The sequence below is a fragment of the Mustela putorius genome, unplaced genomic scaffold (genome assembly GCF_011764305.1).
Source record: "Mustela putorius furo isolate JIRA1106 unplaced genomic scaffold, ASM1176430v1.1 tig00000127_pilon_pilon_pilon, whole genome shotgun sequence".
In the NCBI taxonomy this organism is placed as follows: domain Eukaryota; kingdom Metazoa; phylum Chordata; class Mammalia; order Carnivora; family Mustelidae; genus Mustela; species Mustela putorius.
In genome coordinates this window covers 5094227-5108880 of record NW_025421288.1, presented here as the reverse complement: position 1 = coordinate 5108880, position 14654 = coordinate 5094227, and the positions used below count along the sequence as shown (strand labels likewise).

Sequence of the window (14654 nt, the reverse complement as noted above, 5' to 3'; positions counted from 1 at the left end):
CATTAAGTGACTGCCTTTGGTTCATGTCATGATCTCAGGGTCCCGGGATGGAGCCCTGAGTTGTGCTACCTGTTCAGCGGGGAGCCTGCTTCTCCCTCCCCCTCTGCCGTTCCACCTACTTGTGCTTGTGCGTGCTCTCTCTCTCTCTAATGAATAAATAAAATCTTAAACACCCTCCACCCACACACAAAGAACAAAAAACCTCAAAGCTGCAGTAATCAATCAGTACCACCGTGTGGTACTGGCATAAGGACAAACAAAATGACCAAAGGAACTGAATTCAGAGTCTATATAAACCCATACATTTTATGGTCAACTGATTTTCAACAAGTTTGCTGAGACCATTAGTGGGGAGAGAACAGTCTCCTCAATGACTGCTGGGGCAACTTCATATCCACATGCAAAGAATGAAGTTGAACCCTTACTTTATGCTATATATAAATATTAACTCAAAATGGATCAAAGACCTAAATATTTAAAAGCTAATGCTAAAAAACCCTTAGAAGAAAAACCTACAGAATAGGAGAAAATTATTTCCAGGCATTATATCTAATAAGAGTCTACTATTCAGAATATATAAAGAACTCTCAGCTCAACAAAAAGATGAATACCAACTAAAAAATGAGCAAAGGTCTTTAAGACATTTCTCCAAAGACACAAATGGCAAAAGAACATATACAAGAAGATGCTCAATATAAATAATTTATGAGATGCAAATAAAAACCATAGTGAGATTCCCATTTCACACTAACTAGGATAGCTTTAACAATAACTTAAACCAAAACCACAAAATAACAAATGTTGGAGAGATGTGGAGAAACTACAACTCTTGTACAGTGTTGGTAGGAATGTAAAAGGCTACAGCTACTGTGGATAGCAGGCAGTTCCTCAAAAACAAACATAAAATTACCATATAACCCAGCATATCCACTCCTAGGGATGGTCCCTCAAAATTGAAAACAGGTATCCAAACAAACACTTGTACACGAATGTTCATTTCAGTACAATTCACAAAAGCTAAAATGTGAAAATAATCCAAATGTCCATCAAACACTGAACAGAAACAAAATGAAGTCTATCCATACAGGAGCATACTACTCAAATAAAGGAATGAAATACTAACATGTATTAACACACGCTACAATATGGATGAACCTTGAAAGTACCATGCAATACAACAGAAGGAGACATGAAAAGTCATACGTAGGAGTCCACTTACACCAAGTATTCAGAATAGGTAAATTCAAATTAATGTTTTTTTTTCAAGTTAATGTTTTCAGATAAATGAGGTAAAAGCAGATTATCTTCGTTAGAGGCTAGAGAGAGGGGAATAATAGGGAATGACTATTTTTAATGGCCTTGGGGTCCAGTTTGGTGGGGATAGAAATGTTTGGAACTAGATGGAAACGATGCTGTATAACATTATAAATGTATTAAATGTGACTAAACTGTATGCTTTAAAAATGGTTAATACTGGGGCACCTGAGTGGCAAAATCGGTTAAGCACCACACTCTGATTTCAGTTCAGGTCATGATCTCAGGGTTGTGAGATCGAGCCGGAAGACAGGTTCCACGGAAGATGTGGAGCCTGTTTGAGATTCTCCTGATCTCTCCCCTGCTCTCTTTCTCTCTCTTAAAAAAAAAAAAATAGTTAAGTTTGTTAATTTAATCTCAAAAAATCCCAAAAGGCACTGTCAGTTTCCCAACACCAGAAACTGACAACCAATGGATAACTCATATATTAGGATAAACTTAGGATAAACCATCATGACCAGATAGAATGGAATCAAGTTTCTCTTGCATGGCACTTTAAAGACAATTTCTGGGGTGCCTGGGTGGCTCAGTGGGTTAAGCCTCTGCCTTCGGCTCAGGACATGGTCTCAGGGTCCTGGGATGGAGCCCTGCATTGGGCTCTCTGCTCAGCAGGGAGCCTGCTTCCCCTGCCCCCCTCTCTGCCTACTTGCGATCTCTGTCAAATAAATAAATTAGAACTTAATTTCTAGCTGTTTCTCATAAAAGCAGTTGACAGGCTCCTTGATATACAGTAAGAAAGAAGAAAAAAACCCCACAATAGCCCAAGTGAAGGAAGACATCAGGTAAAACTACTGTCTGAGCAACAGAACATGTAGGCACAGAGAATACCACATTCTTTAAAGAGGAAGAAGGGACAAAGAAAGAATGGTTGATACTATAATAAAGACAAAAAGATACTGACACTAATGGCAGGAAAGTTAGTCCTAATTCTTTTGGGTAGCAAAAGATGAGATGTAGCAGTAATTTATCTCAATTCTATAGCAACAGTTAATTCTTTCAAAATAAGCTAACTCATCAAATTACAAAAGAGGAGAGCTACTTCACCATGATAAAACACTTCAAATTGGATGGGCTATCCTAGTATGATCTAGTTCTCCTTTAGACTGCCCTAGTTTTCTAACTGAAGCTTAGAGAAATTAAATGACTTGTTCAAGTTTACAAAGCTAACACTGATTGTGGGGTAAAAACAGGGAATAGTTGGTAAACTGGAAAGAAACCACAGTAAAATTCTTCTCATTTCTATTTAAATATTTACATTTTTTGCCTGGAAAACTAAAAAATACTTGACAAATATTAAGTGCCTGACAGTATGATAATATTTTTCAAATTTAGTTCCATAACTCTGTCAAGTAATTTTTATTCTTGTTTGTATAGATGAGGAAAAGAAGTAACTAACTTTCCCAGCCTCACAAATTAAGCTGCAGAGCTGGGATTTGAAGCCAGATATATCTAAGTTCAAAGTCTGTATTCCTTCTATTATACCACTCCCAACCATATAAGAGAGAAATAGAAAAAGTGCCAGTGAAGGGCTTTATTTAGATTTGGCTCACAACCACTCAGCAGAAAGTTCAAGGTGTCAAGAGAGGGTCTCATTTATGCAATAAACTGGCTTAAAGACCACAAGAATTATTTCATGAAAGTGAATTTTTAATCTAAAACTGCACGATTATTTGTTTCAAAACAGAGAAATAGAAGGACTATTTTATGATTAAAAACGAGAACAAAGCTGAGAGATTTTCAAATTTCAATTAAGAAATTAAATGATTAGTGTATTTCAATCTGGTTTACTTTTTTTTTTTTTTAAAGATTTTATTTATTTGACAGAGAGAGAGAGTGTGCACAAGTGGGCAGAGAGTCGGGCAGAAGGAAAAAAGTAGAAGCAGGCTCTATGCTTAGCAGAGAGCCTGATGCCAGGCCTGATCCCAGGACCTTGGGATCATGACCTAAGCCAAAGCCAGCGACTTGACTCACTGAGCCACCCAAGCACCCCTGGTTTACCCATTTTTTAAACAATAAGACTATGTGTGTGTGTGTATGCGCATATGTGTAAATACTTAGATTTTTCTTCCTTGTTCCAGTCATTTTCCTCACTACTTACTATATCTATGCTTTTATTTTCTTTCTTACCTATTCCTATACCTTACCTATTCTTTCTTACCTATTCACTGGAACACCAAGAGAAAGAAAATAAACGTTAAAAAAATACTAATGAGCATTTATAAAATTTCTATGGATCTTAAAATTTCCGGTCAATAAATGAGAATCACAAACTAAGCTATTAATTTTCAAAGTACAGACATTAGGTGAATTAGTTCTGTCTCTTAAAAACATTAAGTTAAGAGACTTTGCTTAGGGGCGCCTGGGTGGCTCAGTGGGTTAAAGCTTCTGCCTTCGGCTCAGGTCATGATCTGAGGGTCCTGGAATTGAGCCCTGAGTCAGGCTCTCTGCTCAGTGGGGAGTCTGCTTCCTCCTCTCTCTCTCTGCCTACTTGTGATCTTTGTCAAATAAAGAAAATCTAAAAAAAAAAAAAAAAAGAGAGAGAGAGAGAGACTTTGCTTATACACAGGTTTGAGAAAAGGATATATTGAAAGGATATATTCTTAATACTGTCACTTTGAAAACCAGTGTTCATTAACTGAATAGTCACTATACCTCAAAATTTAACATTTAAATTTGAATATGGCTGGACTCTGAAGGATGATTAAGTGCTAGCTAGGTGATAGATGGGAAGTAGGAAGGAAGAGCACGTGCAAATGTCATGAGATGTGGACTGAAAGTAAGACCAATATGACTGCAGCAGAGAGAATAGGCCAGAAACTGTCATTTACACCGTTGCTGAAAAGGCAGGAAAATGTCTAATAAAGAAGGTCCTTGGGAATACTGGGTGGCTTACAGTCGGTTCAGCGTCCAACTTTTGATTCTGGCTCCAGTCATGATCTCAGGGTCACGAGATGGAGCCCCGGGTTGAGCCCTACACTGGGCTCTGTGCTCAGCATGGAGTCTGCTCAAGATTCTCTTTCCCTCTGCTCTCCCACCTCCCCCCTTGCTCAAGTGCTTTCTCTTTCAAATCAATCTTAAAAAAAAAAAAAAAAAAAAAAAAAAGTCAAAGATCCTTGAAGGATTTTAGATTTTATCCTAATAGCCACAGAAAACCAGAGGAAGAATTTAAGTTGAAATGTGGCATGATGACATTTGCAATTTTAATGTTCACTCTGATTGCAGGCTACAGAATGACCTGTGTGGGGGGAAGAGTGGATTCAAAGAGACCTAGTTAAAAGTCTACTGCAATAGACTAAGCAACAAATAGCTTGAAAAAAGAGTAATAGCACTGGGGATCTGCAAAATACTTAGGAGACAGACCACAGAGGACTAAAGAATGACTTCATAAAAAGACAAAGAGGGACAGAGAGAGAACATGGATTTAGTTTCTAGATTTATGACCTAGACAACTGGAGAGATGGTGAAAGAACTCACAGAAAAAGATCAGGTGTCTTTTGTTGTTTTGAGGAAACAGCAGAGTGAATATGTATTCCATCGTGGACAAGTTCAATCTGAGATATCTGCTGGGTAAAACATCAGTGCGTCTGAAGTTCAGAGGAAGGGGTCTGGGCTACCTACATACAAAGGGGAATTGACATCATCATGTCTGATTATAGTAATATGATCTAGATTTAGCATCTTCCACATACAATAATTTTTGACTTTCTTGAAATATGTTTTTAGGTATTCCCAATATTTGCTTATTCACTGGTTCCTTTGTTCCAGAAATAGTTTTGTATTCTAAAATCTATTTTAAAAAACTAACCATAGTACAGTTTTGCTTTGTTCAGTCTTTTAATCCATCCTCTCCTAAGTAGTCTATCACATTTTGATGGTAAAATGTAGCATAGCAGAGTATCTGGGCATGTAAAGACTGTTGTACTGAAGTATGCATATGACACTGACAATGAGGATACATTCAGGATAAGGAAAAAGCACAACAGTGCTGCAAAAACAGAAAAGCTCAGAGATAACTGGGGTTCAGAAATACTACAGGGAAAAATCTGGGAGTCCACCTAAGGAGAATTGTGAGCAGTAAGGCTGAGGAAATCCACACTGTAGAGGCTCTGAATCCAAGCCTAAGAAATTTGAAGTTAGACAGGCATTAGAGAATCTCTGAATAGACCTGAATAGAGATCAATGTAGCACACGGTGAATTCATAATAGAGGAGCGGTAGTTTGAGAGTTGCAATTAAGAGAATCAACTGGGATGCAACTGTACTGCATCTAGTTTTACTAAAGACCGGACTTAAAAATTCTAATAGATAAAAGGTTGATAGGCCTGAGGTCAAGTCTGGGCTGGGCTGGGGTGGGGTGGGGTGGGGGGGGTGTTGTTACACAAAACAAAAAGATCCTGACCATGCTGAGATGCAGAGGTAAGAAAGAGGCATCATGGCTATGCGACCTCTGCCCCTGCTATCCTACCAGAACAGCTGTTGTTCAGGTTCCCAATGTCTTCCATGTAGTTTGACATTTTTCAGTTCCCATCTTACTTAATCTTTTGACAATTGGCTTTCACGGTATCACACTTCCTTGGTCTTTTTCCCACTTCCCTGGTTTCCCCTTTTCAGTCTTCCTTGGTAGCTTCTCCTCCTCCTCTGTCCTTTAGATTTAAATGCCAGAGCTCAGTCCCAGAGTCTCCTCTTATTCTTTATCATTCTCTCCATAATCTACTTTTGCCTGTCAAACAGTATCCATTCTAACAGCCACCTTCCTAGGGGTCTCGGTAAGTACTCAGTAAAGCGGGACGGTGGTACTTTAATAGGGAGGCATTCACCATACACTGGGAAAGAGTTGCCTTTTAATAATTAAAGTACAAATCAATATACAATGAAAATACAGCACATACACAAAATCACCTAAAAATGGATTTAGCACTTGAGTTAACCTAATTAATGACCAATAATAAGGAATATTAAAAGGTGACTGCCACTGTTCTAAGTAGTTCACTGATTCATTTTACATTGAATTCTCAATACTCTCAATGCTTAATGTACTCATTACATACTTTCTCAATTTTACAGATAGGCAAACTGAGACATGGACAAGTTAAGAAAACTTCCCAAGGTCACATGTTAAGCCAAAGCAAAGCAGAGTTCAAATCCATTTTGAAGACTATGTTCTTTAATGGTGATACTCTCACAGTAAAGAAATCTTGAACTCAGTTCTGTCCTCTGTCTTGGCATTCTGCATCATTATCTCTTGATCTTGCACTTTGGTTATGATACCAATGTTCCTTTAAAACTGCTTTTACCAAGGTCAACAATGTCGAGCAGGATCTCTCACCTTTGTGTGTCATGGACTCCTTCGGAGGATGTGGTAAAGCTTATATACTCCTTTCTCAGGATTATTATTTTTTAAGTGCATAAAATAAAAGAGGATTTGAAAATAAGACAAAGAAAACTGTAATGGAATATAGTTAATCCACAGATCCCTTCAACTAAAGCTAACGATACCTTTCTGTTCTTAATCATGTATAATCTTTTGGTAGCATCTGCCCTGTCCCAGCTACCCACTCTGAAAACTTAAAATGCTTTGCCTTTCCTTCTTTCTACCATTTGTTCTTCCTGGGCCTTTCATCCTTCTTGGTCTCATTTGGGCCCTCCATACTCTTCTTGAAATGTTGGTGTTCACAGGCCTGCTTCTCTTTTTACTGAAAATACCTGCATGACCTCATCCACTCTGAGTTCAAGTACTATCTAAAAGCCCAAACTTTTATAACCAACTATCTATTGGTCATCTCCTCTTTAACTTTAGACTCTCGTGAAGCCCAAAGTGGACGATATAGCCAAGCTGTGTCCAGACTCCTGACCCAGATGAACTAAGAGATGGCAAACGGGTGTTGTTTTCAGCTTGTGGTAATTTGTTACACAGCAAAAGAAGACTAATCCAGTGGTCAGACATCGTGGTTCTGGCAACACATTTAGAAAAGGATGTGTGAGTTACCAAGTAACCTGATGCTAGGAAATGTTGGAATCACTAATTCTCCATCTCCAAGAATCTTTTTCCTAAAGTCACGTTAACAATCAACTTTCTAATCCTTTGGCTTTACTGCAAAGCCCAAGATTTTCAGTGATACAGAAAGTCCAAAACAACAGAATATAAAGAGTTCTGGTGATAGAATATAAGATGCAAATGTGACACAAGCAGAGGTTTGAGAAGCACTTTTCCAAGTGAGGCTTGTCCTTTTGGAAAGCTGCCCAGAGACTGCCATGTTATTAAGATGCTAGACTAGCCTAGTGGAGGAGGAGAGGCCATAAGGAGGAAAACCATGGTGCTGGCTCAGAGCCAGCACCAACTGCCACACTTGCCGGCGTACCCATCTTGCCCCGTCCAGCTGTTTCAGCTGTTGTGTGACTGCAGCTGCCCAATGAGCCCAGAAGAACTGCAGGAAAACCTCCTGCCAACCAAAGAACAACAAGAAATAAAACTGTATTAAGACACTAAGTCAGGACGTTGTATTCTAAAATGAAAAACATAACTGATAGTCTCAATGTTCTCATCTATAAAATTATGAACTCTTGAGATTATCTCCAACATAAACATTATGATTTACTCTTTCACACTTCACATTCTCAGATATAAGAAACAAAACAACAAAGAGATTTGGTGGAATGTTACAATGATTTGATGGAATTATGAGGAATACAACAACTAATCAAGGTTTTAAGTTTTAAATATCGTGCAAGGGAACTTCTATTAAACACAGCAGACTGAAATACATTTTTTTGTCTGTTTCCTTCTAAAACGTCATTAAAATGACAGAAAAGAACTAAAAGTGACTAAGAAGCAAAGGAACTCAAAAGGAGACAAAAGTTCTATGATTTCATTTCAACAAAATTTTAGAAAACCAAAACGAGGATAGTGATAAAGACTCTATACATCAAATAGAGTTTAAGCTTACACTAGAAGGTGGGGAAATAAACAAGTAGCAAGCAAGCAAGCAAGCACACACACGTATACACTCTTAGCCACTTCAGAAAGAAACAGGAATCAGAGTCACAAGGTGCCTCTGAAAGAGGGTGCAGAGTTAAGACTGAAAAAAGAAAAGAGCAGGTGGAAGGTTTGAAAAGTAGTTTGAATTTGAACACCCAGACCCTTCCATCCCAAGCTGCCTGCAACTATCCCTCCTTTTGAGCAGAGGCTTATGATTTAGGAAAGGTTGAACCAGACGTGTTCTGGCATCAAAAGTTTCAGGTAAGAGTAGAGGTGAAGTATTATCAGAGAATAGGGGTAATTAAATGGAAGCAAAAATAATAAATGCTAAGGACCCTCCTCCCTGATCTCCCACCCACCTCATGTAACCATAGGTACCAGAATTTCTCTCTGAAGAAACAGAAATGGCCCACATCACCCCTTTATAGTGGACAGAAGTCTAATCTATGCATACAGCCCTCCCAATCAGCACTTAGGTACTTTAAAAATCAGAAGTCAGGAAACACCCAAAACTTGATGAAAATTTCTGAGAGGCTAAAGAAACAAATGGGGAAAACCACCTGAAAGAAATGGGCAATTCAGGGAACAGAAGGAAAAAAAAAAGTATGTATATACATTAATATGTCCTAGGATGGGAGGTAAGTTTATAGTTAAAGAATATGGGCACCTGGGTGGTTCAGTTAGTTAAACAGCCGACTCTTGACTATGCCTTGGATGGTGATCTCAGGGTCATGAGATCCAGCCTGACCTGGGCTCCCGGCTCAGCAGGGAATCTGCTTTAGATCCTCCCTCTCTTCTACATCTCCCCTAATTCACACTTGCTCTCTAAAATAAATACATCTTTAAAAAACCCAACAAACAAACAAAAGTAATACACTCTAAAAAAAAGCTATTGGAAATTAAAAACATGACAGCAAGAATTAAAACCTCGAAGAAAAGGTGTTAAGCAGAGAAAACGACCAGAGCAGAAAGGGTTAAGAAATGGGATAAAAGATCAAATTAAATAGAGAACGCAAAAGTGACAGTTAACAAATAACAAATTCTGCTATAAACTTAAGACATGAATTTTAATTTAGTGTCATTTATGTGTTGTGTGTCAACTTGGCTAGTGTGATGTTGTGATCTGTAAGAAAAATATATATTAGGTCTTCATCCAAACCCTTGCGATTTCCTGTTAAGAGTGACAGAAGTGTTTCTTGTCATGTTAATAATGTGACTTTCCCACCCCACCTAAGGAAGGTAGGTTGCCAGAAGGTTGAACTTTTATTTCCCTCCCTCAACCTCCTCAGTACTTCTAGAGAGACAAGGGCTTGACTGGAACACCAACAGCCAACGACTTAGACAGGACCACAATGAAGCCTCTATAAAAACCCAAGACAGGGTTCAAAGAGCTTCCAGGTTGGTAAACCCATGGAGATTTGGGGAGAATGGCATGCTTTGACTGAGGAGGGAAATAACCCAGTTAGACCCCAAGACCTGACCTTTACTGCCCACCTGCTTGTACCCACTGACCTTTGTCTCACATTTTTTACTTAAGCTCTTCTTTCTAGCTTATCTCTTAACTCAAGCAAGTGGAAACCGAAACCACCCCTCAAGCAATAGTGACTGTCCAGACAAGACCTCAAGCCAGTCGAGACCACCCAGACCACCCAAACCAGTTTGAGTGTAACTCCTGACTTGCGCCTGCCTAGATGGACCATGGAGTAACCTCTAAAATGACCAACAACTGTTACCTCATTATAATACTAAAATCTCTGCCCAAGGAGCACAAGTCTCATTTCTGTAACATATACGTATAAACATGTTTCCTTAAGGTACATATATGGCCTTCACCAGCCTCTACATATGATAAACTTTCTCTATCTAAATATTCATCCTAACCCTAAATAAAAGGAACCCATTCACCCTTACTAGGAGCATCACAGCTTTGGAAGTCATTCTCTGAGATCACTTTATTTGTTGCAAATAAAGTTTCCTTTCTGTAACAACTTACCTGGTGTAGCTTCTATTTGTGACTTATCAAGTATCCAACTCATGTTAGTTCAGTTACTGAAGCTTTTTGCCCTTTTGCCCCATACCTTGCTCTATACATCTCTTTCAACTGGCTATTCCTAAATTAGTTATATCCTTTTATAATAAACCAGCTACTCAGTAAGTAAAATGTTTCTGAGTTCTGTGAGTAGCTCTAGCAAATTAACTGAACACAAGGAGGGGGGTCATAGGAATTTGTGATTTATAGCCAGTTGTTCAGAACAGGTAACAACCTGGACCTCCTACCGGTATCTGAATGGGGAGTGGGGGAGGAGTCTTGTAAGACAGCCCTTAATCTATGGAATCTGAGGCTATTTCCTTACAGGCAGTGACAGATTTTTTTTTTTTTTTTTAAGATTTTATTATTTGAGAGAGAGGGCGAGAGGAGACAGGGCAGTGGCAGAAGCAGACTCCCTGCCAAGCAGGGAGCCCGATGTGAGACTTGATCTTAGGACTCCAGAATCATGACCTGAGCCAAAGGCAGTACTTAAACAACTGAGCCACCCAGGCGCTCACAGTGACAGAATTTAGTTGAATTCTTGGATATCCTGCTGGTGTCTGGGAATTGCTTGACTGCTGTGTGGCAAACCACCTCCTCTCCAACCCCGCCTAGTTGTTTGGTCAAACAGCAGTCTAAATGTTGCTGTGCAAGTCCTTTTTAAAGATAAGATTAACATTTAAATCAGTAGACTCGGAGTAACTACCCTCTATAATGTGGGTGGGCCTTATCCAATCAGTTGAAGGCTTAGGAGCAAAGATTTCATGAAGTTTAGTTTTAAGATTATAAGACCACCTCTTTTCTGAATTTCCGGTCTGCTGATCTGCCCTGTGGATTTTGATTGCTGCCACAATCACATAAGCTAATTCCTTAAAAAATAAACCTTTCTCTGTATACCTCCTATTAGTTCTGCTTCAATCAAGGGCCCCAACTAATACTAATACTCTGGTACTGAAAGTGCTTCTATGGGAAGACAATCCTTTTTTCAAATTTCATAAACATTTCTAAAATTTTAAATCTAGTATAATTAAGATACACAGTGATATTAGTTTCAGGTATATAATATAGCAGCAATTCTATACATTACTCAGTGCTCATCATAGTAAGTGTATCTTAATCCCACCTTCACTCATTTCACCCATCCCCAGGGACCCACTTCATCTCTGGTAACGATCAGTTTTTTCTTTTTAAGAATCTGGGTTTTTTTTTTTTTTCCTTTGTTCATTTCTTAAACTCTACATATAATAAAATCCTAGGATAGCTATCTTTCATTTATTTCACTTAGGATTACACCCTCTAGATCCATCCATGTTGTTGCAAATGGCAAAACTTCACTCTTTTTTAATGGCTCAGTAATATCCCATTATATATGTATATATAGCCATTTCTTGTTTACCCATTCATCTATCGATGGACACCTGAGTTGCTTCCATAATTTGGCTATTGTAAATATTGCTGCAATGAACACAGGGATACATGTATCTTTTTGAATTAGTGTTTCCGTATTCATTGGGTAAATACCCAGTACTGGAATTAACTGTATCATACAGTAGTGTTTTTAATTTTCCGAGCACTCTCCATACTGTCTTCCACAGTTGCTGCACAGTTTGCACTCTTGCCAACACTACAAGAGTGTTTTTTCTCCACATCCTCACCAACACTTGTTTCTTGTGTTTTTGGATTTTAGCCATTCTGACAGGTGTGAGGGAGTATTTCTTGCCTTTCTTTCCCTCACTGTGGTTTGACTTGCATTTTCCTGACGAGTGATGTTGAGCATCTTTTCATGTGTCTGTTAGTCATCTGGAGGTCTTCTTTGGAGAAATGTCTACTCATGTTTTCTGCCCATTTTTGTAAACTGGATTTTTTTGGTGTTGGGTTATAATTTTTTATATATTTTGGATACTAAAACTTTATTGAGTATGTCATTTGCAAGTATCTTTTCCCATTCAGTAGACTATTTGTTGATTGTTTTCTTTGCTGCACAGAAGCATTTATTTTGATATAGTCCCAAGAGTTTATTTTTGCTTTTGTTTCCCCTTAGGAGACAAAAAAAAAAAAGTTGCTATGGCCAATATCAGAAAAATTGATGCCTATGTTCTTTTCTAAAATTTTTATGGTTTCAGGTCTCACATTTAGGTCTTTAGTTCAAGTTTATTTTTGTATATGGCATAATAAAATGGTCCAGTTTCATTCTTTTGCATGTAGCTATCCCAGTTTTCCCAACATCATTTATTAAAGGGACTGTCTTTTTCCCATTATATATTCTTGCCTCCTTTATCAAAGACAAATTGGCCAGAAAATCATGGATCTATTTCTGGGCTCTCCATTCTATTCACTGATATATGTGTCTATTTTGTGCCAGTACCATACTGCTTTATTATAGCTTTGTAGTATAGCTTGAAATCAGGGATTGTTTTACCTCCAGTTTTGTTCTTTTTCAAGATTGCTTTAGCTACTCAGGGTCTTTTGTGGCTCCCCACACATTTTGGGATTATTTGTTCTAGTTTTGTAAAAAATAAATAAAATAAATGCTGTTGGTGTTCTGATAGGGACTACATTAAATCTGTAGACTGCTTTTGGCTGTATGAGACATTTTAACAGTATTTGTTCTCCCAATCCATCAGCATGAAATATCTTTCCACTTATTTGTGTCATGTCAATTTATTTCATCAATGTGTTAATAGTTTTCAGAGTATAGTCAAGTCAAGGAGTAAACCTGGTAAAGTTTACTCCTGGTATTTTATTATTTTTGGTGCAACTAGTAAATGGGACTATTTTCTTAATTTCTCTTTCTGCTACTTTATTATTAGTGTCTAGAAATCCAATGGATTTCTCTATGTTGATTTTATATCACAGGACCTTACTGAATTCATTTATCAGTTCTAACAGCTTTTTGGTGCAGTCTTTAGGGCTTTTAGTATCTGCACATAGTGATAGTTTCACTTTTTCCTTACAAATTTGGGTATCTTTTATTTCTTTTTCTTCTCTGAGTGCTGTGGTTAGGACTTCCAGTACTATGTTAAACAAAAGTGTTAAGAGTAGACATGCTTGTCTTGTTCCTGATCTTAAAAGTGCTCAGTTTTTCACAAATGAATATGATGCTAGTTGGGGGGGGGGGTTTCATATATGACCTTTATTCTGTTGGTTTGTTCCCCCTAAACTTTCTTTGTTGAGGGTTTTTCTCATGAATATTGTACTTTGTCACATGCTTTTCCTGCACCTATTGATATGATCATGTTTTTATCCCTTCCCTTACTGATGTGATAGATCATGCTGATTGCTTTGCAAATACTGTGCCAGCTTTGTGTGCAAGGGGGAAAAAATCCTACTTCATTGTGGTGAATATTTTTTAAATGTACTGATGGATTCAGTTTGCTAGTATTTTGTTGAGGAATTTTGCATCTATGTTCACCAGATATATTGGCCTGTAGTTCTCTTTTTTTGGTAGTGTCTTTTTCTGGTATTGGTATCAAGGTATTGCTGGCCTCAGAGAATGAATTTGGAAGCTTCCCCTCCTCTTCCAGTTTTTGGAATAGTTGAAGAAGAATAGGTATTAACTGTTCCTTAAATGTTCAGTAGAATTCACCTGTGAGGCCCTCTGGTTCTGGACTTTTGCTTGTTGGGAGTTTGTTGATTACTGATTCAATTCCATTGCTGGTAATCAGTCTGTTTAAATGTTCTATTTTTTCTTGATTCAGTTTTGGGAGGTTGTATGTTTCTAGGAATTTATTCATTTCTTAATAGGTGGTCCAATTTTTTGGCATTTAATTTTTCATAATATTCTCTTATAAATCTTTTGTATTTTTTTTTAAGTAGGCTCTATCCAATGTGGAGCCCAATATGGGGCCTGAACCAATGACGCTGAGAACAGATCTGAACTAAAATCAAGTTAAACAGACTGACAGACAAGTTAAACAGGCAAGTTAGACAGACTGAGCCACCCAGGTGCCCCAGTCCTTTGTATTTCTGTGGTGTCGGTTTTGTTTCTCCTCTTTCATTTCTAATTTTGAGTCCTCACTCTCCTTTTTAAATGAGTCTGGATAAAAGTTTACCAATTTTGTTGATTTATTTTTATTTTTTATTAATTTTATTTATTTTAGAGACAACATGTGTGCACACATGTGTGAGCAGGGGAAGGGGCAGAAGGAGAGAGAGAATCACTAGCAGACATTCTGCTGAGTGCTGAACTGGAAGCCAAATGCAGGACTTGATCTTACAACCCTAAGATCATGACCTGAGCCAAAATCATGAGTCAGATCCTTAGCCAACTGAACCACCCAGATGCACCTAATTTTGTTGACTTTTCAAAGAACAAGCTCCTAGTTTCTATTTTTGT

General features: G+C 38.0%; 1 protein-coding gene across 6 annotated transcripts in view; it reads right to left on the bottom strand.

The window, feature by feature from the left end:
- Nucleotides 1–14654, bottom strand: part of ZFP91 (ZFP91 zinc finger protein, atypical E3 ubiquitin ligase) — a 57614-nt gene that overhangs the window by 28570 nt on the left and 14390 nt on the right. For 4 of the 6 annotated variants that reach the window (XM_045062852.1, XM_045062849.1, XM_045062862.1 and 1 more), the window contains exon 3: nt 7673–7753. The exons of the other annotated variants lie outside the window; for them this stretch is intronic. In XM_045062852.1, coding sequence (XP_044918787.1) covers nt 7673–7753 — 81 coding nt within the window. The remainder of the gene's footprint in view (nt 1–7672; nt 7754–14654) is intronic. 6 annotated transcript variants of the gene reach the window in all.